Source organism: Lepidochelys kempii, chromosome 15 (genome assembly GCF_965140265.1).
Source record: "Lepidochelys kempii isolate rLepKem1 chromosome 15, rLepKem1.hap2, whole genome shotgun sequence".
NCBI classification, from domain to species: domain Eukaryota; kingdom Metazoa; phylum Chordata; order Testudines; family Cheloniidae; genus Lepidochelys; species Lepidochelys kempii.
This window is the reverse complement of record NC_133270.1, coordinates 11,179,818-11,203,069: the sequence shown is the minus strand read 5'-3', so window position 1 is coordinate 11,203,069 and position 23,252 is coordinate 11,179,818. Positions and strand designations below refer to the sequence as shown.

At 46.0% G+C, this 23,252-nt stretch overlaps 1 protein-coding gene and 1 long non-coding RNA gene across 3 annotated transcripts; one reads left to right on the top strand and one right to left on the bottom strand.

Annotated features, from left to right (window-relative positions):
• The first annotated feature begins 26 nt into the window (after positions 1-26).
• On the top strand, positions 27-12,540 carry LOC140898899 (uncharacterized). Its single transcript, XR_012155131.1, has 3 exons — positions 27-2,747; positions 3,426-3,537; positions 5,456-12,540. It is a non-coding gene; the product is annotated as an uncharacterized lncRNA (long non-coding RNA).
• Positions 5,497-22,462, bottom strand: ACADS (acyl-CoA dehydrogenase short chain). Of its 2 annotated transcripts, none has more exons than XM_073313424.1 (10): positions 22,373-22,462; positions 21,532-21,695; positions 17,207-17,356; positions 16,869-16,980; positions 16,342-16,493; positions 15,691-15,861; positions 13,945-14,082; positions 13,553-13,648; positions 11,030-11,086; positions 5,497-9,873 (listed from the first exon to the last, which is right to left on the bottom strand). In XM_073313424.1, exons 1-10 carry the CDS (start codon positions 22,416-22,418, stop codon positions 9,721-9,723), a joined length of 1,239 nt encoding a protein of 412 aa, XP_073169525.1. In that variant the 5' UTR covers positions 22,419-22,462; the 3' UTR covers positions 5,497-9,720. The 2 variants fall into 2 exon arrangements, with proteins under 2 accessions (XP_073169525.1, XP_073169526.1); XM_073313425.1 differs by lacking the exon at positions 5,497-9,873 and adding an exon at positions 9,883-10,240.
• Between the last annotated feature and the right edge of the window lie 790 nt (positions 22,463-23,252).

Genomic DNA, 23,252 nt, shown 5'->3' with positions numbered 1-23,252 from the left:
TGCAGGGCTCAGGCTGTGGGGCTAAAAAGTGCAGTGTAAACATTCAGGCTTGGGCTGGATCCAGGTTCTGAAACCCCACTGGGGTGTGGGTCTCAGAGCGCAGGCTCCAGCCTGAGGCTGAATGTCTACAGTAGTATTTTTAGCCCCACAGCTCGAGTCCCGCAAGCCCAAGTCAATTGACCTGGGTTCTGAGGCTCAGTGCAGTGGGTTTTTTATTGCAGTATAGTTATATCCGGAGACTGCTTAACCGATTGCTGAACTCTGGGACAGATTCTCTGAAGCATAATTGCTCTTAATACAAAATGGTTATACTTGCAAAGATGAGAGCATCCCTCCTAGGCTTTTTACTTTAATATATTTTAAGCCCTTATAGTATTTTTCTCCTGCATAAGACCAAACAAAGCTCTTCAGTTTTAAAGTAAAAATAGCCCCCTTGTTTTACTTCCTTATGCTGTCAGGCTTTCTCTGAGCAGAGTACTTTCTGTCCTTGGCTTTTTGATCTGGCAAATTCTTTTGGCATCTCTCAAGCTTACTGTTCGGCCAGTCTGCAAGCTTCTTTGGATTCTCTGGATTTCAGAAGGCTTCTCACGGTCCAAGATCACAACTAGGACCCAAGTGGTAGTTGTGTTATTTCCACCTTTTGTTTTTTAAATGGGTTAAATCTATCCAGTGACTTAGAGTTGTGTTATATGTTTGACACAGATCTCTTCAGTGGAATCCAGAACTGACAATGCAAGGTCCAGCCAGGTCACTTTGGTTTATCTGTTAGTTGACTGCATCTAAGCAGGACAGTTTTTTAATTGTGCTACTTAGGATACTTAAAAACTTTGCTAAATAAAAGAATATTACCAAAAATGTATAGATAGTACAATAGTATATAAATATAATTTTACTTAAGGTATGTCTTCACCACCTGCCAGGTCTGTGGGCAGCGATTGATCCAGCGGGGATTGATTTATTGCGTCTAGTCTAGATGCAATAAATAGATCACTGAGCGCTCTCCCATCACTCCTGTACTCCACTGCTGTGAGAGGCGCAAACAGAGTCGACAGGGGAGCATCAGCAGTTGACTCACTGCGGTGGAGACACCACGGTAAGTCAATATAAGTACATCGACTTCAGCTACGTTATTCATGTAGCTGAAGTTGCGTAACTTAGATCAATCCCCACCTATTGTAGACCAAAGCTTAGATAATGCTATGAGCCAGAGCCTGTTGGCAGCAATGTTCTATGGGACATCATTAGTATACAATGTGTCTCGCACCATCCTGAACTAGGATGTCTGGAATGGTTAACTTATGAATTAATGTGAAATCTGCTGTTTAATAAATGCTTTAAACTGCTTGTTTAGTGATATTCAGCATCAGACTGTAAAGTTTCTCATTATGTGGGTCACCTGTAAGGTCACATTCCTCCTGATGTCTTGAATGAAAATTTCTATGTTTAGAAAACACCTGCAAGTTGTTAAAGGTGCTGCACTCATTATCTGAAATGTAACGTCGAACAGTTCCAGCCCCTGTGCTTTCTTAGCCATGCCATGTCTTAATTTTCTCCCTCTTTTTGTTTTCTTTCATTAGGTTGTGCCCCTACAGCCCCAAAGCATATAAAATAAATTTAAGTTAATCGGAGTTAAGAATCTGGGTGTAAATTCTATCTAAACAGAGTTCTTATTTAAATCCGATGACGTGAGCTGTAGTTCACGAAAGCTTATGCTCAAATAAATTGGTTAGTCTCTAAGGTGCCACAAGTCCTCCTTTTCTTCTTATTAAATCTGTTTCCAACTGCTTGACCAGCCAGTGTGGACAAACTGGTAGAAATACAGGCTGGCGACGTTGTGTCCAATATTGTCCAGCCAAGTGGTATTAGAAAAATGTTCTGTTGGCTCCTTTCTTATGCACTGTTTCCAAACTCTGCTACTAGCCCCTTTGAGAGAAGCCCATACTGCAAAGAAAACGTACAGAACAACTTGGTGTCCAGTGCTACCACTGCAGGGACAGAGTTGTGCATAATGCAAACTTGAGGGAAGGTTTTTTCTTCTTTAAGTGATGCATAACTAACCTATCAAATGCCAGAAGTACTGTATTAAAGCTTCATCCTCCTTGTGCCCAGTGGATGGGCATTCTTGAAAATCCTGCTTTTCCTTGTGTTGCCTCTGATGTAGGACTATTCACTGAGGACATTTCCTGGGCTTTTCATTGGAAGCCCTTCTTTTTGCTGAGAAGGAGAAATATCATTGAAAATCATTAGACAAATACCTGTCAAGTAGGGCCTAGGTATATTTGGCCCCCAGTGCAATGGGCTGGACTAGATGACCTCTCGAGGTCCCTTTCACCCCTGCATTCCTATGGTTAATTAGGAAATAGATATGTACTGCTGGATCACTTAATCAACTACATGTTGACCTCTTTTGGTGGGGTGGCGGGGAAGGCTTCATTTACATATGATGAAGTCTCCAGTTGAGTTTGATGGATGAGCAACAGTCACTTATTGTGCGTCCTGAGATGAGACCTGTCATAAATATAAAGGGAAGGGTAAACACCTTTAAAATCCCTCCTGGCCAGAGGAAAAATCCTTTCACCTGTAAAGGGTTAAGAAGCTAGGATAATCTCGCTGGCACCTGACCAAAATGACCAATGAGGAGACAAGATACTTTCAAAAGCTGGGAGGAAGGAGAAAAACAAAGGGTCTGTGTCTGTCTGTGTGATGCTTTTGCCGGGGACAGAACAGGAATGGAGTCTTAAAACTTAGTAAGTAATCTAGCTAGATATGTGTTAGATTATGATTTCTTTAAATGGCTGAGAAAATAGCTGTGCTGAATAGAATGAATATTCCTGTCTGTGTGTCTTTTTGTAACTTAAAGTTTTGCCTAGAGGGATTCTCTATGTTTTGAATCTAATTACCCTTTAAGGTATTTACCATCCTGATTTTACAGAGGTGATTCTTTTTACTGTTTCTTCTATTAAAATGTTTCTTTTCAAGAACTGAATGTTTTTTTCATTGTTCTAAGATCCAAGGGTTTGGGGGTGTGGTCACCTATGCAAATTGGTGAGGATTTTTACAAACCTTCCCCAGGAAGTGGGGTGCAAGGGTTGGGAGGATTTTGGGGGGAAAGACGTTTCCAAACGTTTTCCCAATACACCCAGATAAACGTTTGGTGGTGGCAGTGGAAGTCCTAGGGCAAAGGGTAAAATAGTTTATACCTTGGGGAAGTTTTAATCTAAGCTGGTAAAAAGTAAGCTTAGGAGGTTTTCATGCAGGTCCCCACATCTGTACCCTAGAGTTCAGAGTGGGGAAGGAACCTTGACAAGACCAAAGACTGATTTTGGACCTGCAGCCGCCTCCGCAAGTGCCAGAGGTAAAGATGTTTGTAGATGAATTAGTGCTGCTTTTAGCTTGTTGCATCTCACACGTCTCCTTGATTGCAGAAATCCACAAGCTCTCAAAATCTTCCAGTCTGAGGTGGCAGGGCTGCTGCTGTCAAATCTTGTCATGGGCTAAGATCTCCCAGGTGCTGAGGTCAACGTTGCAAGATTGGAGGTTGGTCTTCAGTGTGTCTTTTGTAACATTTTCTTGGTTTTCCCCTAAAACAAGTTCCAGCCTGCAGTTTTCCATAAAAATGGAATGTCTAATGAACTGTAGAAGTTAGAGATAGAAAAGATCTATTGGGTCATGTAGTCAAATTTTCCTGCCACTGCAGGATTGTTTCCTATTGTCCATTTGCTTGTGTTGCAGTCTATTTTGAAATGTTCAAGGGGTAGAATTGTTATCACTTCCCTTAGAGAATATTTCGCAGCCTGATAGCTGTTACTGTCGGGAAGCTTTTCCTGACATTTGATCTAAAATGGTTGTGGGTTTTTTTTTTAAATCCTTTTACTCTGTTATTCCTTAGTTATTCCCTTAGTTGTCCTCCGTTGAGCACAGAGGACTGGATTAGAAGACCTACTGAGGTCCCTTCTAATCCTACACTTCTACGTTTCCCCCATATATTATCGTAAACTTCTCTCCCTTCTTAGCTGCTTGTACCTTTCCCATTTTTTACTATTCTATCCCTCACAAAGCTGTTTCTTAGCCAGTCCAGTACTTAGTGAACTCTTAATCTTTTCCAGTAAATCAGTCCCTCCAGGACCTTTTTGTTATCTGCAGTTACTTTGATAATGAGGTGCCTGGTATTTAATTCTATATAACAGGTGTGGTCACATCTGTACTTGTTTCTGTGACGTGCCCAGCACATCTGGGTGCTCAAAAATAGATGCATAACCAGAGCTAGAGAAAACGCAGTGTCTGTGTGCTTTGTAACGGTATGTTTGTAAATGCAGCCCCAAAATTGTGTTGGCTGCTGCTGTCGTCCTTTTATATTGCAGTCTGCCATTGCCCTTAAATCACTGAGTGTCATTCCCCGCCCCAGATTTTCCCCTTATTGAATATAATGGTGGTTAGTTTTACCCAAATGATGACATGTCCAACTTGCATCTCATTTTCTCTAATCTTTAGGTCCAGGTCCATTTTTATTTGCTCTCGCAGATTTTTGCTACTCCAAATTTACTGTCCCTTGCAAATGTAACTTGTAAATTCATGAAAATATTAAATAAGAGTGGACCTACAATCAACCCCTAATGGATACCTCTGTTAGAGTGTTCAGTTGTTACTGGAGGGCAGCATAGTGACACCTTATTTTTAAGCTGCATTTGGGGAAAAAAATGCATAGGTTGAGTACTTGAAACATTTTAACATATTCCTGCTGTGTGGCGTCTTCAGCTTGAACATGATTAGGGCTGTTTTAGTCTCAGATATTTTTAGTAAAAGTCATGGACAAGTCAGGGCAATAAACAAATATTCACAGCCCATTACCTGTCCATGATTCGTACTATATACCCCTGACTGAACCTTGGCTGGGTGGAGGGGGCGGCCCGGGACTCCCGTTAGTGCTGGGGGAAGGAGTGTTGGTGGGGGCTGGCAGGCTGCCTGGCTCCACAACTCCCTAGAAGTGGCAACGTCCCCCTCCCTCTGCTTCTAGGCAGAGGCGTGGCCAGGCAGCTCTATGCGCTGCCTCGGCAGCTCCCATTGGCCAGGAACCGCAGCCAATGGGAGTTGCGGGGACGGAGCCAGTGTGCAGAGTCCCTGGCTGTGCCTATGCCTAGGAGCAGAGGCTGTCGCAACTTCTGGGGAGCCCCTCTGAGGTAAGTACTACCGGGAACCCTCACCCCCTCCCAAACCCCAGCCCTGACCCGCAGCCCCCCCCGCCCCCCAACTCCCGCTGGGGGCGGTGGCCCAAGACTGCCCCAGCAGCAGTCAGTGCAGCTGGCCCAGGGGCTGCCTGAGCTCCTCAGGCAGCCCCCAGGGGAGGTGCTCCAGCCGCTGCAGAAGTCATGGTCATGGAATCGATGAGTTCTGTGACAAACTCGCAGCCTTGATCATGATGATGATGATGGCTACTTTTATTCTCCTCAAACTGCAGATGAGACAATGCCAAAAAAAGACTCAAAGAAAGGAGACGGATCCTTGTGCAATAATAATTTCTTATATCTACAATGACTTCCATCCGATGCTCTCAAGTGCTTTACGCCCACTACTTAAGTCTGAAACATTGGTACGTGTTATCACCTCTTTACAGATCTCTAAAGTGAGCCATGCAGTAAAGTGTCTTGCGCAAGATAACCCAACAAAGCTATAGCAGTGAGGAAGGAAACCCATAATCTTGATTGCCAGGCCCCTGCTCTACCCACTGGACTATTTTATCTCTGTAATGGGTTGTTCTTTAATTGCTGAGAGTGGATTTCTCTTACTGTACATTTAGGGTGTCTCTTCACTGCAGTTAACTCAGGCTGTTTACTCAAGTATTGCCCCTGTCCACATGCACAACCCTCTCACACAAGTTTCATGATATTTTCAATCCAGACTAGCTCGTCTTCTGGGGGATATAGGTTAAAACGCAGGTGCTGCTTTCACTTGAGCTGGTAACCCATCCACTTGGGTGTGAAGACACAGGCGAATCCACTTGAGTGCTGATTGTCCTCTGTGCTTTCCTACAATTCCCCCATGTACCCAGAAGGACAGATGACATCTCCAACAATTCACTGGGGATTTTGCTGCAGTACAAAGAACCATGGGATATGCCCCTAGAAATCCTAGTGACCCACACAGGTGAGTGCAGCGCCACTGAGGACATAGTAACTCCAGTATGGCTGCTCACAGCCAGGAGCCAATCACCCCAGTTAACTCTTCAGGGGAAACAGAAATAATAAAACATCAGTGGGGTCTTCACTTGTGTGTGATGAATGCACATTTAGGTGTGATGAGCCAGAGCAACTTGTCTCTGGCTCAGTCTCAACAGAGAGACTGCCTGCTTTATGTATGGGTATCCATACTCTTTATATGGGGGGGGGGGGGAATTTTGAAAACACTAAGACGAGCAGTCTCTCCATCTACAGTTGTAGGGAAGGGGACAAAGTTTCAGCAATGCTTCCAGTGCAGAGCTAAGCTCTTATTCCTTGCAAGGCGTTTCCCAAACACAAGGCAAGCAAGAGCAACCCAACTGCTTTCATCTGACCAGTTCTCCCTGCCCTAGAACAAGCGTGTTCGCTACTGTGTTCCTCACCTGTGTGTGAAAATCTCTTAAGGTTTTTCCCTCATTCCCAATAGTCTATCTAGTACCTAATTTCCTGTTCACTTACAATTTCATGGGGCAACAAGCCAAAGTCCTGTGAAATGGAATGGAAAGCACAGCTGTGCCCTTCTCCTCTCCTCCAGTGTGATCTTTCCAGGGCCCCAATTTTGGGGCTTTGGCTTGGCTCATAAACCACTAAAAACATGACTTCACCCATAAACACAGCCTCTTCTCAAAGGCTGGCCTGGCCCACCTATCCTTGTTCTAGGCAGGTTAGTGCTTCCTGCGGGAAGGGGGAGATCTCTCTTCTTAAAATCCCCCTGCTGAATCTTGCAAAATGTGTTTGTTTTTGTAAATGCAGCAGTCTTTTCCTGCTTTGTCTGTAACAGAGACTTACCTTCTAAAGCAGCTGATCGCAAACAGTAGCTGCTTAGCGAAATGAGATTTAGTGGTTTGCTCCTGTGTCGTCAGATTGTCATAAGAGCTGTGGCAGGCCTTGCATGACGGTACTTCCAGGGTTTACTTGCCCCTGAGTATATTCAGTTGGCCAGCATGCTGGAACAGCAGCAGCAGCATTGTAAGCATTAAGATATACTGGTCCCAGTCCATAACTACAGCAGTTAGGGCTGAAAAAAGCTTTCCAGCACCATCTCTTCCCATCCTTTGTGAGGCATGTTTGAGGTAACAGAAGAGGGAAGTACACTGGAGTATTTTAAATTTTCATAAGCCTGGACATGACCTATGTGACCGTGTTCATATAGTTACATGGTTAGTCAGTGAGTTCTCTGAGCTGGGTGCAGCCTATCTACAGCAAAAGCTTATAATTTGATATGTTTTTCTGTTCAGCACCCACCAATGTGGGATTAGGTGTGTTACTGACCTCAAGTAGTTACTTCAGCCAAGTCATTGCAGCTTGTGAAGGTACATCTATGTTGCAATTAGACACCTGCAGCTGGCCCAGGCCAGCTGACTTGGGCTATAATTGTGGTGTGGATATCTGGGCTTGCATGAGCTCTAGGACCCTCCCACCTTGCAGAGTGCTAGACCCAGTGCTCCAGCTCAAGCCTCAATGTCTACACTGCAATTAAACCTCCCCTTAGCTGAGACCTACAAGCCCCAGTCAGCTGGCACAGGCCAGCCATGGGTTTTTAATTGCAGTGCAGACATACCCTGAGAGGCCTGGTTAAACATGTACACCCTTCACTGTCCTGAAGCTCCTCAAACTCAGTGTCTGTTGCTGATCATGGATGGTTTAGGGTGTCATCACAGCACAGTTAGCTCAAGTTTTACCCCTAACTCAACTCAACTGGACAAAGTTTTAAAATGTGGGGGGAAGCCTGCCAACAACAACTTGGGAGAAAAAATAGAGATGCTCTCCTCTTAACTTTCAGTTACAGTAATTTAGGAAATGTCACTTTTGGACAGCAACTGTTTAAGTTAACTGCCCCCTTGTAAGAAGTGAATATATATAGCTGCCAGTAAACAAGGTGGGACATGAGACTACAACCATTTGGAAGTTGCCAAGGATGAAGAGAAATAATTTATGGTAGTATACAGAGCTATAACTAGGAGAAAACAGCAGCCATAAGACTCTTAATTCAGTCTTAAAACTGTAAGAAGGGACTTTTACCAGATCTGCTTTGTTTCAACGGCAAGACAAACAGATCTGCAGGTCCCAAATGTTGTAGAAATATGTTCTTTCTACTTCCCAAATAGAAGAAATTGGACAGTTACACATAGTGACAGAGTTGGGAAAGCTATAAATACCATATTTGTCTTAATACAAATGAGTGATTTGATTTCTGCATGTTACTAAAGCTGTTTCCCTTCAACAGGCTTTGAACTTCCAGATGCTGCTTCTGTGTGGAGCGAACATGGAGTCTTCGTTCAACTTACTTGATTAATTAGCATTTATATTTCTCTGGGGTTTTTAACCAGAAATAACAGGTTTGTTCCACTTCCTGCCTGGTTAGCCATCCCTATATTTCCTTTTTTGCACTAGCTTTCAAAAGCCACAAGATTTTTTCCTAAAGTGCTAAGCTGCCCCCTAGTGGGCTTCAGGAAAATATTTCTTATGGCCCCTCTGACCAGTAATGTGTGAGCTTTCCTTCAAAAGGGAAGGAGAGTAACCCCAATTTGAGTTAGTCTTCAAGTATGTTTGTTTAATACCAGCTGCTGTGAAGTCATCTTCCCATCAAGCTTGTAGCTGGAAACAAGGTTTTCACACAATGACTTTTAAGTGCATGGCTGGTCAGTGTGTAATTAATGCAAAAATAGCCCCTCCCTCAAAAAGAATGGTTAGTAATTAGGACTAACAGCTTTAGTTCAGATGCTGCATTCCTTTTCAAAGGGTGGTTTGAGTGTGTGCAGTTTAAAAATCTTTAGTGTAAAGAGCTGCTGCTTTCACTAATATCCTAAACTGAAAGAAATATAAGGTTTGATCATTTACTTTTGGGAAGAAGTTACTGTCAAGTAATGGCTGGTTGAGAAGCCAGGAACCTGGGCAGTTAACTCTATCTCTATGCATTTTAATGTCTTAGTGGTGACAAGGCATATGGGCAACACTCTTGAGTAGGTACTGAATGTGTGCTGTTTAAAAAAAGCCACAGCCAGCATGGTCAAACACTTGGAATTCATGAGTGAGCAAACCTGATGAGGTAGTGTAAATCATTCTGGGGTAGTGCAACCAGATCACCCACCAACCAACACAATTTTAGAAAATATAGTCCACATTCAGGTACTAAAATAAAACTTTGAGTGTCCTGCCTGTGCGTTATACCCTCATAAGGCCTTGAAGTTTTATGGGGATACCTACTGTTCATTAGTTACCAAGCACCCTGTGAGGGGAACTAAATCTTAACTGGCAGGGCTAAAGACTGATTCCATAGATTTTGTAAGAGAACAGAGTTGAAACTATACCTGCTTAAAATAGATGCTGCTTCTCCTTTTGGCCCTAAACCCTTACAAAGGCAATTCAATTGGGTTGGCCAATCCCCTTTCTCAAAGAGGGGCGGTGATTAAGGATATGAGGGAATTTCCACTTCATTTCATCCAGGATAAAGGCTAGGAGCCCTTCTGCAGTTGTTATAAGGCACTTAAGTTGATCTTGCTCTTCTTCACCCACGATATTCCTTCAGCAGTTGCCCTGCTATCACTAGTCTCTGGATCTCACTTGTCCCCTCATAGATTTCTGTGATTCGAGCATCCCGGTAATGGCGTTCTGCTGGCATTTCTGTTACGTAGCCCATCCCTCCCAGGATCTGGATGGCCTAAAACAAAAGCAGTGAGTCTTACATCAAAGAATCAGTGCATTGTTCCCACCAAACTAGTAGGCTCCAAGGCACATTGCCTTTATGGTGCAATCCTCATGTGAGTGACCCTAGTCTAGTAGCAACCACAGGGAGAAGAGAGAGGTCACATGGTGTATCAGTCATGCTGGCACCTCATGGACCCCTTCTCTGTAAATGGTAGAAAATATTAGCATTTTTGGTAACTGGAACTACTCATTTGCCAGGAAGGATGATGCCATCATACTTCTGCTGAAGCCAGTTTTGAGTTTGTCAGCAAAGCTGAAGTCCAGGCCATAGATGCCAATGCTGGGATCGAAAGGCTTGTTGATTAGGCATCCAGCACACCCTGCAGGGAGCATGATGCAAGATTGAGGCAAATTATGTTGTACCAAGGACACAGTCTTGAGTTATTCACCCTCCCTGTAGCTGATAACAGCATTAGTCAAAGGCACAGAAACTGAAGTGGTGTTTAGGTAAACAGTAACATATTTCACCATTGCCCTGAATAACTCTGCATGGGCTTCGAGCCTGCCATACAGTTCTAGGCCTAGCAGCTGAAGGGACTTTACAGCCCACAGCCTTTAAACAGATGTAAGCACCAAGGCCAGAGAGGAATTCTTTATAGGGTGTATATACAAAACTTAGTTCCTCAGCAAGAAAGTTAAGCTCTTTCTTTTATAGATACTTAATTTTAGGCTTGGAAGGATTAGGTTTTTAAATGGATAATTGTGCACTTCACCAACTGCTTAAAAATATTTTCATTGATAAAATACTGCTTGAGAACTGTGTTTGATGGGAGGATATTTACTTACCATGTTGACAAAGCTTTATAAGGGGGTCATGAGCTGTCAGCCTCCACCCCAAACCCCACTTCACCAACATGTATAATGGTGTTAAAAAGGGGTTTTAATTTATGGGAGGGGGCTGCACTCAGAGGCTTGCTATGTGAAAGGGGTCACCAGTACAAAAGTTTGTCTAACTTTCCACAACTCTGACATTTAAATAGATAAACAGCTATTATCCATCAGTTATAAGAGTCACATTTAGACAAGCTTATCCCCCAGGCTCCCCTTGTGTGTTACAGCAGGAGCAGAGACCACTCTCAGACTAGCCTTAGAGAGGGAGAGATTCTTACCTGATGGGAAATGGCAGTTGCAGCCTCTGATGCAGCTAGCTTGGCCATTGCAGCTTCCTTTAAAAACAAAGATACTTTTTATAGAATGTATATAGCAGGGCAACAGTACCAATATTCATGCACATGAGCCAGAATTGACACCCTCTGTGTTTAAACATACTTAGTCATATGCTGGAATTTGAGCATTTATTGGTAAGCCATCTCCAGATGTTTGATTAAAAGATGCAACTGTCAAGAGGGACTGGAGCCAACCCTGGTGCTGCTGGCAGATAGCCACAGCAAATTAAGAAAAAGCACCTGGCTCCAGGACACACTTAAGTTGCTGAAGCCCTGAGAGCTGGCTTTTTACTACTGGAACCTTGATTTGTCAGTGATAAGCAAGCATGCCTACAATTATACTCACATTCAAAGATGGAATGGTGTATTAATGGGTGATTAGGCCATTTACATCAGAATGCAATACAGCCTTATTCTATAATATAATGGTGGCTTTTTTACATTACACAATTATCTGAACCAATGTTATTTTCATGCTATTACATATATAACAAATTTTAAAACCCCTTATAGTCAAAGTGGCACAACATAGCTCTGGGTCTTGTTCTCCATTTTGCTGTCTCCAACTTAATTTTACACGAGCTAAAAATAACTATAAAGATGGAAAATTAAGTAAAAATTAGGCTTCACTATGTAGCACTTTATGGAAGATGGGTATTGCCATACCAGATCAATGGTCTAGAGGAAGCTGTTGTAAAACCCCATTACACAGACAATTATGCCCAAAGGAGTGGTGGCTGGCTTATGCCCTGAAGCAAAAAGGTTTGTAGCAATTTATCCATGTTATTTTTCCAAACCATGCTAATCTCTTGGCCTCACTGTTATTGTTTTTTAAATACAGTTGTGAAAAGTTTTTCCCTATGTTGTACTGTTGTCTCAAACCCAGGACCAAAAAAAAACTTCCTCCATTTGTGTCCGTGATTCATTTGACAGCTCTTTGGCTCAAGTCGTTTTTTTTAAATATCAACAGGGCAGGGGAGATCAGGAGCAGTAACAGAACCTGAAATTTAGTCAAAGTGCATAATGAGCATTTTCAGTTTGTTGGCTGGAATTTGCACAGTGTGGCAGTAACATTTGTTTAGACTGATGTCCTTGCAGAAACCCTGCAATAGCTGCTGTAGGATACACACAGTAGATGACCAGAGTCCTTAACCTGACCTCTGTCTAGGGATTCAATCCCTGACTCTCAATCTCAGCCAGACAAACAAAGAGGTGCTACCTGGGGGGCCCTCACATCTATACTTAACTAGCAAGCATTCTAAGTGAGCTCTCTTCTGGCTCCCCAGGGCAGTCAGAATCCCATGTACGCTTTCACAACCCTCTGGTGATAGCACAAGTGCTGTCTTCTGATTAGTGCACCTTAACTTACAGGGCAGGGTTTTTATCCTGATAGGCAGCATGTACAGACAGAGCTAAGCTAGCTCAATAATAGCAAAAAGAAAAGGAGGACTTGTGGCACCTTAGAGACTAACAAATTTATTTGAGCATAAGCTTTCGTGAGCTGTAGCTCACGAAAGCTTATGCTCAAATAAATGTTAGTCTCTAAGGTGCCACAAGTCCTCCTTTTCTTTTTGTGAATACAGATTAACATGGTTGCTACTCTGAAACCTGGCAATAATAGCAGTGCAGCAGTAGCAGCTGCATGGGCTAGCCCTGGGTACACCCTGGACCATCCAGGCTGCTGCTATGCAAGCTAGCTTTGATGTAACTATATCAGTGCTAGCTCAGGTATGTCTACATATGCTGCAATACCATCTCCCATGCACAGCACAGAGATACTGAGTTTCTGCATGCCTGGGACATGAAGCTCTGCGGTTACTCACAGGACTGAGATGGGGAGCCAGGGTCAATTTGTGAAATTAAAGAATGAGCTGGAGACTATCAAGACCTCAGCATTTTAGGTGATCCAAGGTATAACTAGAGCAACTCCTTGATGTGGTGACCCTTCCAAGTCACCTACTGAATCACCCCTTTATATTAATTTAAGCTCTTCCACAATGTAGCATTTGTGACAGGTGCAAGATTTTTTTTTAATAAACATTGGTTTTTTGGGAGTTCTGGAGAAGGTAACCGGATGCAGGTCCCAGATCCAATAATAAGGGCCAGTCTCAGGAGGCCATCACATTCATTGAGAGGGAATAGTGCTTATGCTCACTTTGCTTTGTGGACAGAGGATCTCAGTTGCCAAGGTTATCACACTACACCTTTCACTGGTGGTAAATTCACTTTGCAGGGAATCCTATGACCTGGCCTTCCCCCTGACTGACTTAGGCAAGGGGGATGCCATGTAATGTTTAGTTAATCTCAGAAAAAGACTAACAGAGGGCACTAAACGCTGGAAGATAAACCATAGGAGAGATCTCATGGTGGCTAGGGGCTGGACCAGATAAACCCTACTGAGTTAAGATTCTATGCATATCCCTCTCATTGCTATATCAACAGCAGATTACAGAAAGCAGGAACTACCTTTGTGTAGGGTTTCCCATTGTCCTTCAACATGGCTGCTCTCCAGGTCAGCAGGCGAGCACTCTCCAGCGCCAGTGCCATGTCTGCCAGCTTGAACTGCAACAGACAAACATGTGAGAGCAGAACTCATTTGCTTCACACTGCACATGTGTTGACAAACCTCACAGAAACCCAAAGCATCCCCCCATAGTAACAGGGAAGTGCCCAAGCCACTGAACCAGACCTGTGCATGGAGGCAGGTGTAAATCTAAGTTGCCTGCACACATGGTGTCCAGAGTTCAAGGTGCATTACCTTCCCCAGATCAGACCAGCTACTGTACTAATACAGCAGTACTCTTCTTATCAAAACACTCAATTACTGTCACCAGACACAGGACTCTATTAACCCATACCTGAATAGCCTGAAGCTTAGAAATGGGTGAACCAAAGGCCAGCCTCTTCTCAGCATAATCCACAGCACAGTCCAGCGCTCCTTGAGCTATTCCAAGAGCCTGCGAGGCAATCCCAATCCTGCCCGAATCCAAGGTTTGCTGAGACACACACAATAGTTACACATCTGTAATGCCAGTCACACCGTGGGCTGAAGGGTGAATATACCTGTATGAGCTAGCAATCTGCAGTCATGTTGGCACCCCCTGGACAATCCCACAATGTATGAAAATAAAAATCCTCAGTATATTTAGTACATCCCAGATAGATCAGAAGGGGAGAAAGCATGACAGAGAGGAACAGGGGGGAAGTAAAGAGAAATTAGACACAAAATAAATCTAGTTTTGTATCTTTGTTCCCCCTACTTCTATAAGCAGCTCTAGTTTTTGTCTCTTTCTGGAGTGAACACTGTGGCTAAAATTTCCAAAAAGGACAATTGATTTTGGGTGCCCAATTTGACACATCTTAGAGGGACCCAATTTTCAGAAAGTGCAAAGTTCCGAACATCAGGCTCCTTTAAGCCATCAAACATAACATGCCAAAAAACAAATCACTACTCACTTGAGAGAGTCTTGGCCCAAGACTCTCTCAAGAGACAGCTCGCTCCCTTACTCTGAAGTGCAACACAAGCTTTCCTTCCCTTGCATGTACTGAAGTGGGTAACTAGTTAGAGGCCTGTTCAGGGAGGCGCAGTTTTGTGCTAGGTCTCTCTCACACACCCCAGCAAGGTACTGGCATCTTTATAACCCCCAATTAACTGAATTTTCTTGGAACAATTCCAGCATTGCATTTCATGTCAGTGTTGCGCCTTCCTTGTTCAACCAGGCAGAATTTCACTCAAAAAAGCAGCAGTTTGCAACACTGCAACATCTTCTGTAAATGAACATTGCTAACCCCACCCCATAAAGAGGCCTCTTTATAAGAAGGGGTCCCAGCAGAAACCTCCACATCGATCTCAGGTGTATTTGAAACTTAATTCCAGAATAATGTGTCCTAAAATTCCCTTGCGCTGAGACAAGTCTGGGAATGGAAGGAAGGATGATGGAGGCAGAGACCTACCTAAATCAAGGTACTGATGACAGGTGCTCCCCAAGCCCTCCCAATTTTTGACTTTTAAGACAGCCTGGGAATGAGTCTAGCTCATGGACTGTAGGAGTCAATCTTTAGTTGTTATGCCAACCCCGCTTGGAGCTAAATCAGTGCTCCCAGAAGTTCAGAAGTCCTGCTACACTGCACATACTGTTCCTCAGGCATTATCTTCATTGTTGTGCCAAGATTTCAGTTCCTCAGAAGTCACACATGCTCCCCAAATAAGATCTAATCTATATCTGGATGAACTCCAGAAGGTATCCTCTCTGCATCAGCAAGGTATGAATTTCTGCCTCTCCTCCATAGAGGGAATTAAAGAGAAGCATCCAAAAGGCCTTGTGTGTTTCCCCACAGGCAGATCAGCAAATGTAGGGTGAGATGGTGAGAGGGGAGGCTCTCCCTCTCATAGAATCTCAGAGTTGGAAGGGACCTCTGCTTCATATCTGCTCATACTCCTACACCTGAGGATTGCCGGATAAGCTCCACAAAGGCAAGACCTACCAGTGGTGCTCCTCAATTGCCAAGAAGGGGTCACTACACACACCATTGGCTGAACAACAGTTTATATGGATATAGTCCTGCACCAACCCTGTCTTCCCACAAATCTAGCTGGCTCTCACCATAGCAATTTTGAAGCCCATCCCCTGCTGCCCCAGCAGATTGGCCTTGGGGATCCGGCAGTCCTCGAATATCAGATTGGCTGTGGAAGAGGCTCGGATTCCTAGTTTGTCTTCTTTCTTCCCCAGCGAGAGTCCAGCTGTTGGCATAGGAACCAGGAATGCACTAATGCCCTGGAATCAGATGCAGGATCTTAGAATTGCCTCCAACCTCTCATAATGCAGCTGGGCAGAGCTCTCCTAGGAAGCACGAGGCTAATCCCAACTCACTCACCCACCCATCCAACTGGCCATGGGAAGGGAGTGGGAAAGAAGAAAAGTGATGGATCAGAGGGGGAATTACTGATTAAGGGCATTAAGGGGGAATGAAATACTCCTCCCTGCAATAAGCTCTGCTCCAGTGTGTCTCAGATGAACTCAGAGCCCCATGGGATAGACCATCCATCTACACCCCCTCTGGCAGCACTGCATCCCACACAGCCACCCCCCTTCTGAGGGGACACAGGCTTCTCCCAGCTCTTCACTTTGACTCCACAGTCCAATGTAATCTTATGGAGCCTTTTACCAAGTGCGCCACACTTCACAACCCCATGATGTGTGCTCCACATGCTACTTCCAAGAACTGCATGGAAGGCTTTAATCCACTGAGCTCACCTTGTGTTTTTGGGATTTGTCTGTAGTGGCAAACACCACGACAGCAGAGGCATCCCAGGCATTGGTGATCCAGGCTTTGGTGCCATTCAGGACCCATTCATTGCCGTCTAGCCGTGCCACTGTGGAAGCAGCTCCGGCATCACTGCCATTTCCTGAACAAGGCACCATGCAAAACAAAACCAAAGTATTCCTGCTCACTCATAACCAAAGGCAACAGAACCAATAACTTCTGCACCCCAGGGGATTGGGCCTGGGGCTCCAGAATTGCCCCTCCCCCTCACACTAGCCAATTACGGCACATCTAATAACAGTGGCACATGCTTTACTGGGGGCAGCTCCATCTCCCCTCTGTCCTCACAGAGCCACAATAAACTAGGAGTGGAAATGCCATCCCCTCAGAGGCTTCTCTCACTCCAAGCTCCCATACCCATTACAGTTCTGCTCCCTGGCTGACGTTACAAAGAGGGAAGTTTACAAGCGGAAATCATTCTCTGCCATCAGCCCAGGAACATTAACATCCATGTTACCTGGTTCACTGAGGGCAAAGCACCCTATTTTGTCTCCACTGGTGAAGGGAGCAATCCACTGATGCTTCTGCTCTTCAGAACCAAATTTCAGTATTGGACCTAAATACAGAGACTTCAAGAAGACAGAAGTCATGTTAATTCACTCTGCAAGAAAAAGTGAACCAACAACTCCCAAAAGTCCAGCACCATCATGACCAGGACCCACCCTCCAGGCTCAGCAAAGGCAGATGCCATTGCCCATCAGCACTGAGATTCACGCTACTCAACTGGCAGAGTAACCCCTGGCTGCTAGGACTGGTTCCACACACCCCATTTCCCAGACAGTGGGAGGGTCTTACATTATTGACACTCATGATGACACCCGTGGATGCACAGCCCCTGCTGATCTCTTCAACAGCGATGGAATAAGCCAGGTAATCGAGTCCTGCGCCTTTATACTCCTCTGGCACATCCATGGCCAGCAAGCCAAGGGCACCCATCTTCTTCACCTAGACAAGGAGAAATGGACAAGTGAGAGGCCTTGTCTATACTGCAGAGTTTTGTTAGCAAAAGGCAGCTTTTGATTGCAAAACAGTGGAGGTGTACACACTGCAATGCCACTTTTGGTGACAAAATAAAACCACCTCGACGAGAGACATAGGGCTTTTTGTGCAGAAGTTTTGTCGACAAAGAGCCAGTGTAGATGCTGCCGTTCGTTACATTAATATAACTGGCCTCCCCCAGTATCCCACAATGCCTGCTATGACCACTCTGTGCAGTGTTTTGAACTCAGCTGCCCTGCAGGCATGCACACCTCCCCTTTCAAAACTCCAGGAAGCTTTGACATTCCTCAGCCTGGAGAGCTCTCAGAGCTGCTGAGGCAGCTGTGGGAGAACTCGGAGCGAATCACAGAACCGCAGGCAGGCAAATCAGGTTGCTGGGAGGGGTGTGGGAAAGAGGGGAGACTGCTGTGCAGAGTTGGGGGCTGATGTGTGTGGGGGGAGGGTGTCCCCCTTCCCCAGGATTGGTTGTTCAGGCTGTTGTCTGAACTTAGAGACAGCATGCCAAGACACTCTCCCCCAACACACACTCCATTTCTGTCTCTCCCCCAACACACACACACGCACGCACTCCCCCGCAAAAAAAACACTTCAGTTGAAAAGTGGCTGGCAATCTGGTACAATGCCCATGGAACAACAGGATTGAGAAACCTGCATCATGTGATGCTGTACCTGCCCCATGAAGCATTGCAAACCTTTCCCAAAGCGCAGTGCGGCCAGTTGCAGAGTGGGATAGCTACCCATAGTGCACTGCTCTCTGTGTAGATGCAAGAGCTGGTAGTGTGGATGCATTCTGCTGACATAAGGAGCATAGTGTGGACATACAACCGCAATTTAATTAAAGTACTTTAATTAAAGTGGCATAACTTTTGTTGACAAAACACTGCAGCGTAGACCAGGCCAGAGAGTCTCTACATCAGTGATGCCCTGGCAAACCCGCAAGTACATACGTACAGCAACACACAGCCCCAGCCTCATAGGTGCACTTGAGCACATGCACATTCCAGATGTGTTTCTGTTCATTCACCTGACCACAAGCAACAGAAACAACCACTTCTTCACTCCAGAGTATCGGAGGCACCTATGCACATACCAGACATGCAAGGATCAGCTAGTAACAGTAGCACGTTCTTTACTGGGTCAGCTCCTGCATACACAGATGTGCTATAAAGCGTACACAAAGGACACACCTGCTTTTGATTTAGTTGGGGACTGATCTCAACAGTTGCTGAGCAGCCACAGCTCACAGTGACTTCAATAGGAATTATAGATGCTCAGAACTGATGCAGCCCTTACTGATTAAGGGCATGTTACCTGAGGTTGACTATGCTTATTGCCACATGAGGCAAAGACTAGCCCTGTTTTAACTTAGAATCACTCTGAACCATAATGTTAGGTTATTCTCACACGCCCCATCAAAGCTCTGTTCATTACACTGTATAGAGGTGATTGAGGAGAAATCTAGCAGATCCAGTCCTTGCAACTATACCTTTAAATCTTTCACTCTATTTATACTGCATCCTAAAGGTACTTAAGAAAAAGGCTTTTACTTCACAGGAAAGCAATTTTAGTTGTCACACTGAGGTTGTCTTTAAAAGAAGTTAATTAGTACTAACACGATTCAAGATATTCCCCACTCTGGGGTACCCAACATGTTCTGCCTTCTCAATCTTAACCTCTTTGGGCAATAATTGTGTATGTATCTTGTACATTGCTGAGCAACTGTCATGGTTTAACAACAGGATTGATCTTGTATTTTATGACATTGCCAGGTACTCTGGCCTAACATTTAGCTATTGTAAGAATTAAACTATTTGAAATCTAGCCAGGACCTTCTGTTTATTCCCATAAAAACTGTTTTTGAATTTTTAAATAAAAAAGTTCCCCTTGCCTGTATTTGCCTCCAAAATATTGTGGCTCTGAGCCATTATATGAAATCCAGAAAGGGAGACTATAAAGTGATCATGAACAAATGACACTGACTAATTTTATATGTAATGCCATAGAATGAAATAGAAAATGTTAATAGCATCAGTGGGGGGAAATACATTAGAGTCAACATCTTTTCACTTGTAAGAACCTCAAGGGTGATCAGTAAACCAGGGGAGGATACTCGTTTTAATTTATTTTCTTCGAGTCTGACATGTTAGGGTGACCAGTGGCTCAAACTGGGGAGAAAAAATGTGCCTTTTATTTGTGTACACTCAATTTGAAGCCTGTGGGCTACGGCAATAATATTTTGCTTTCTAGGACAGCATGTTTGATCGTTAACAATCTAGTTATTGTTTTAAGCCATCCAACTGCATTGGTACTGCAAAAAGAGATGGCGGAGCTCTTTTCACAAAAGTGAAACGTCTAGACACTGGTACACTGGAACCTCAAACAATCCCTTCCTGCTTCTAATGGTCAAGAAATTAAATGTGCAGCTTCTCCGTGGCAAGATGATTCTCTTGTTAGTTTTCATTCATTTCATGAGCTGAACTATGCTCAATACATGGACGTTTTATTGTGATACACTATTTTGCTGCAATGTGTGACCGGTCTCCTCTTTAGTGTTTTATTGATTTTCCAAGTCAGATGCGTCACATGCTGTATTAACTACAGCAGCCCTGGGGAAAGTCGCTGGGAGAGAAGAGAAAACTCAATGGTACCAAAGTCCAGAGAGGAAGACACAGAAGGGCAATTAACATGCACAATGGCTGGCAAAATTTATGGTTTTAAGGTAAACAGTGTGTCCTACAGGTAGTACAATATAACGTCTGAATGTACTGACGGAATCACTTGTGTATAACTCTGAAGCTTTGGTTTATCAGGCTGATTTGTGCAGTGGTCACATACAGAGACACCATGACACAACGGAGCTAGAGAACAGCATACTCAGTGTGATGCACGAGGCAGCATCTGACATGCATGATCCAGATTTAAACCTAACATATTTTGTGCTGAGCTCAGGGCTGGGCCACCTGTATCTATAGGGAGGCATGTAGAGGTCAGGGCATGTATTGGTGAGGCTGGGACACAGTTATAAGAATGGCAATACCAGGTCAGACCAAAGGTCCATCTAGCCTAATATCCTGTCTTCTGACATTGGCCAATGCCAGGTGCTTCAGAGGGAACGAACAGAACTGGTATCAAGTGATCCATCCTTTGTCACCCATTCCCACCTTCTGGCAAACAGAGGCTAAGGACACCCTCCCTGCCCATCCTTGGTAAAAGCCATTGATGGACCTATCCTCCATGAACTTATCTAACTCTTTTTTGAGGCCTGTTGTAGTCTTGGCCTTCACAACATCCTCTGCCAAAGAGTTGAAAAGGTTGACTGTGCATTGTGTGAGAAAATCATAGAATATCAGGGTTGGAAAGGACCTCAGGAGATCATCTAGTCCAACCCCCTGCTCAAAGCAGGACCAATCCCCAATTTTTGCCCCAGATCCCTAAATGGCCCCCTCAAGGATTGGACTCACAACCCTGGGTTTAGCAGGCCAATGCTCACACCACTGAGCTATCCCTCCCCCCACAATCAAAACGATCAAAAATACTTCCTTTTGTTTGCTTTTAAACCTGCTGCCTATTCATTTCATTTGGTGACCCATAGTTCTTGGATTATGAGAGAGTAAATAACACTTGTGGCAGTGGGGGAGGTTTAGATTGGATATTAGGAAAAACTTTTTCACGAAGAGGGTGGTGAAACACTGGAATGCGTTACCTAGGGAGGTGGTAGAATCTCCTTCCTTAGAGGTTTTTAAGGTCAGGCTTGACAAAGCCCTGGCTGGGATGATTTAACTGGGAACTGGTCCTGCTTCAAGCAGGGGGTTGGACTAGATGACCTTCTGGGGTCCCTTCCAACCCTGATATTCTATGATTCTATGATACTTCCTTATTTACTTTCTCCACACCAGTGATGATTTTAGAGACCTCTATCATATCTCCCCTTAGTTGTCTCTCTTCCAAGCTGAAAAGTCCCAGTCTTATTAATCTTGCCTCATATGGAAGCTGTTCCATGCCCATAATCATTTTTGTTGCCCTTTTCTGTACCTTTTCCGATTCTAATATATCTTTTTTAGATGGGGTCGACCAGATCTGCACACCATCATCCCAACCCTTACACAAATGAGCTCACTCACCTGTTCATCAGGAAAGCGGTGCTCCTTATCTAGCTGAGCAGCAACAGGAACCAGTTCCTTCTCGGCGAAGTCCCGGCACGTCCGGCACAGCATCTGGTGGGTCTCTGGTAACTCCACTGTCTGGTACACTGTGTGCAGCTGTCGCAAGCACCCAAAGGTCAGGGCTGGAAAGTAAGGGGAGGAGGTGAAGGGGAGCCCTTACTGCCATGCCCCTAGAGTCAGGAAGTCCAAGCAGAAAGGAATAATGGTCCAGCAGTTCCATACTGGCCTGGGACGCTGGAGACCCAGGTTCCAGCCCTTCCGGTTAACTTTGGGCAAATCAGTCGCATCCCCTCCTCTCCGTCTGTCCCAGGGGTCGTGAGGCTCAGCAGGTGAAAGGTTGCTAGACGCCCAGATACCACGGCGAGGGGCCCTACCAGTCCCGCCACAGGTGAAGTACAGCGCGTCGGGGGGAGGTGAAGGGGGCCTGAGCCTCGTCCCACCCACAGCAGCCGGCTCCTGCCCCTTCTCACGGGCCCAGCGCCTGGTAGCGACCGGGCTGGTCAGGGGCGGCGGGGCTCCGGGCTCGGCGCCAACTGGCAGCGCCGGCAACCAGGACGGGGCAAGTGAACCCCTCCCCCCGCCTGTTCCGGGGCCCGGCCCCCCGGGAAGCAGCCGGCCGGGGCCGGGGCCGGGCCGCTGCGGGGGAAGCCGCCGCTGGCTCCGCTCCCACTGGCGGAACGGTGAGTGAGGCGAGCAGCGCGCGCCACTGCCCCGGGCCCGGCTCTCCAGGCCCCCCCCGCGCGGGCCAGGCATCCCGGCCCCTTCCCGCGCTCTGCCCCCAACGCCCGCCCCTCCCGACCTCGGGCCGCAGCGCTGCCGCCCCGCGCGAGGAGTGTGGCCGCCATGCTGGGCCCCAGCCCGCTGCGCCTGCGCCCCAAGGCGCGCCAGATAGGCTCGCCTCCGCGTCATTAATATGCATGAGCCGCTTCCCTGGGTCCTGGGCGGAGCCGGGCGCACGAGGGGCCAGTCTCCGCGCTCCTCTGTTCTGGGGGGCGGGGCCGGCGCCGGGGCCGCAGCGGCTTGTGCTGGGCAAGGGGCTGGCGAGACACGCTGGGCGGGGGCGGGGGCGGGGGCGGGGGCCAGCGCAGCGCTCGTGCTTTGCCCGCACCTGCCCCCGCGGCGCTTGCACCAAGGCCGGGCCAGGGCTGCCATGGTCTCTAGGGGCCGGCCACGCGGAGCGCAGAGCAGCTCAACCCCTGGGGCCGCCGTGACCCGCCCTTTGCCCTGCCCCCGCTAAGGGCCGTGACCACAACGGGCTAGAAACAGCGTGTAGCCCGGGCTAGACGCTAAACCTACCGCTGTGGCCTCTTCGCTCGCGGCTCTGCGCTGTGGGGAGCCGCTAAGCCACTTGCCTTATTTTATGCAGAGGCGGTTGCACCTCTTTGACCAGCGATCCCTTGTAACTTTGCCTGGCCAAGCGCGAGTGAAACAAAACCTGCAACGGGTAGCTAAGGGGGGAGCCCCCGCTTTAAGAGGACCATTGGAGAGTAGAAGCCATAGTCTCAGCTTTCTTGCCGGTTATAAATCTGCCCTACAGATTCAAAGTGAAACATATATATGTTTCCACTGTTGCCCAGAGTGGGTCCAAAGCTAGAAGTGAAGTACTGTGTTTTAAGAGTTTAATGGATGAATCGCAACCCCTTAGGGGGTCACGAGGTTATTACCTCAAGCTATCACCC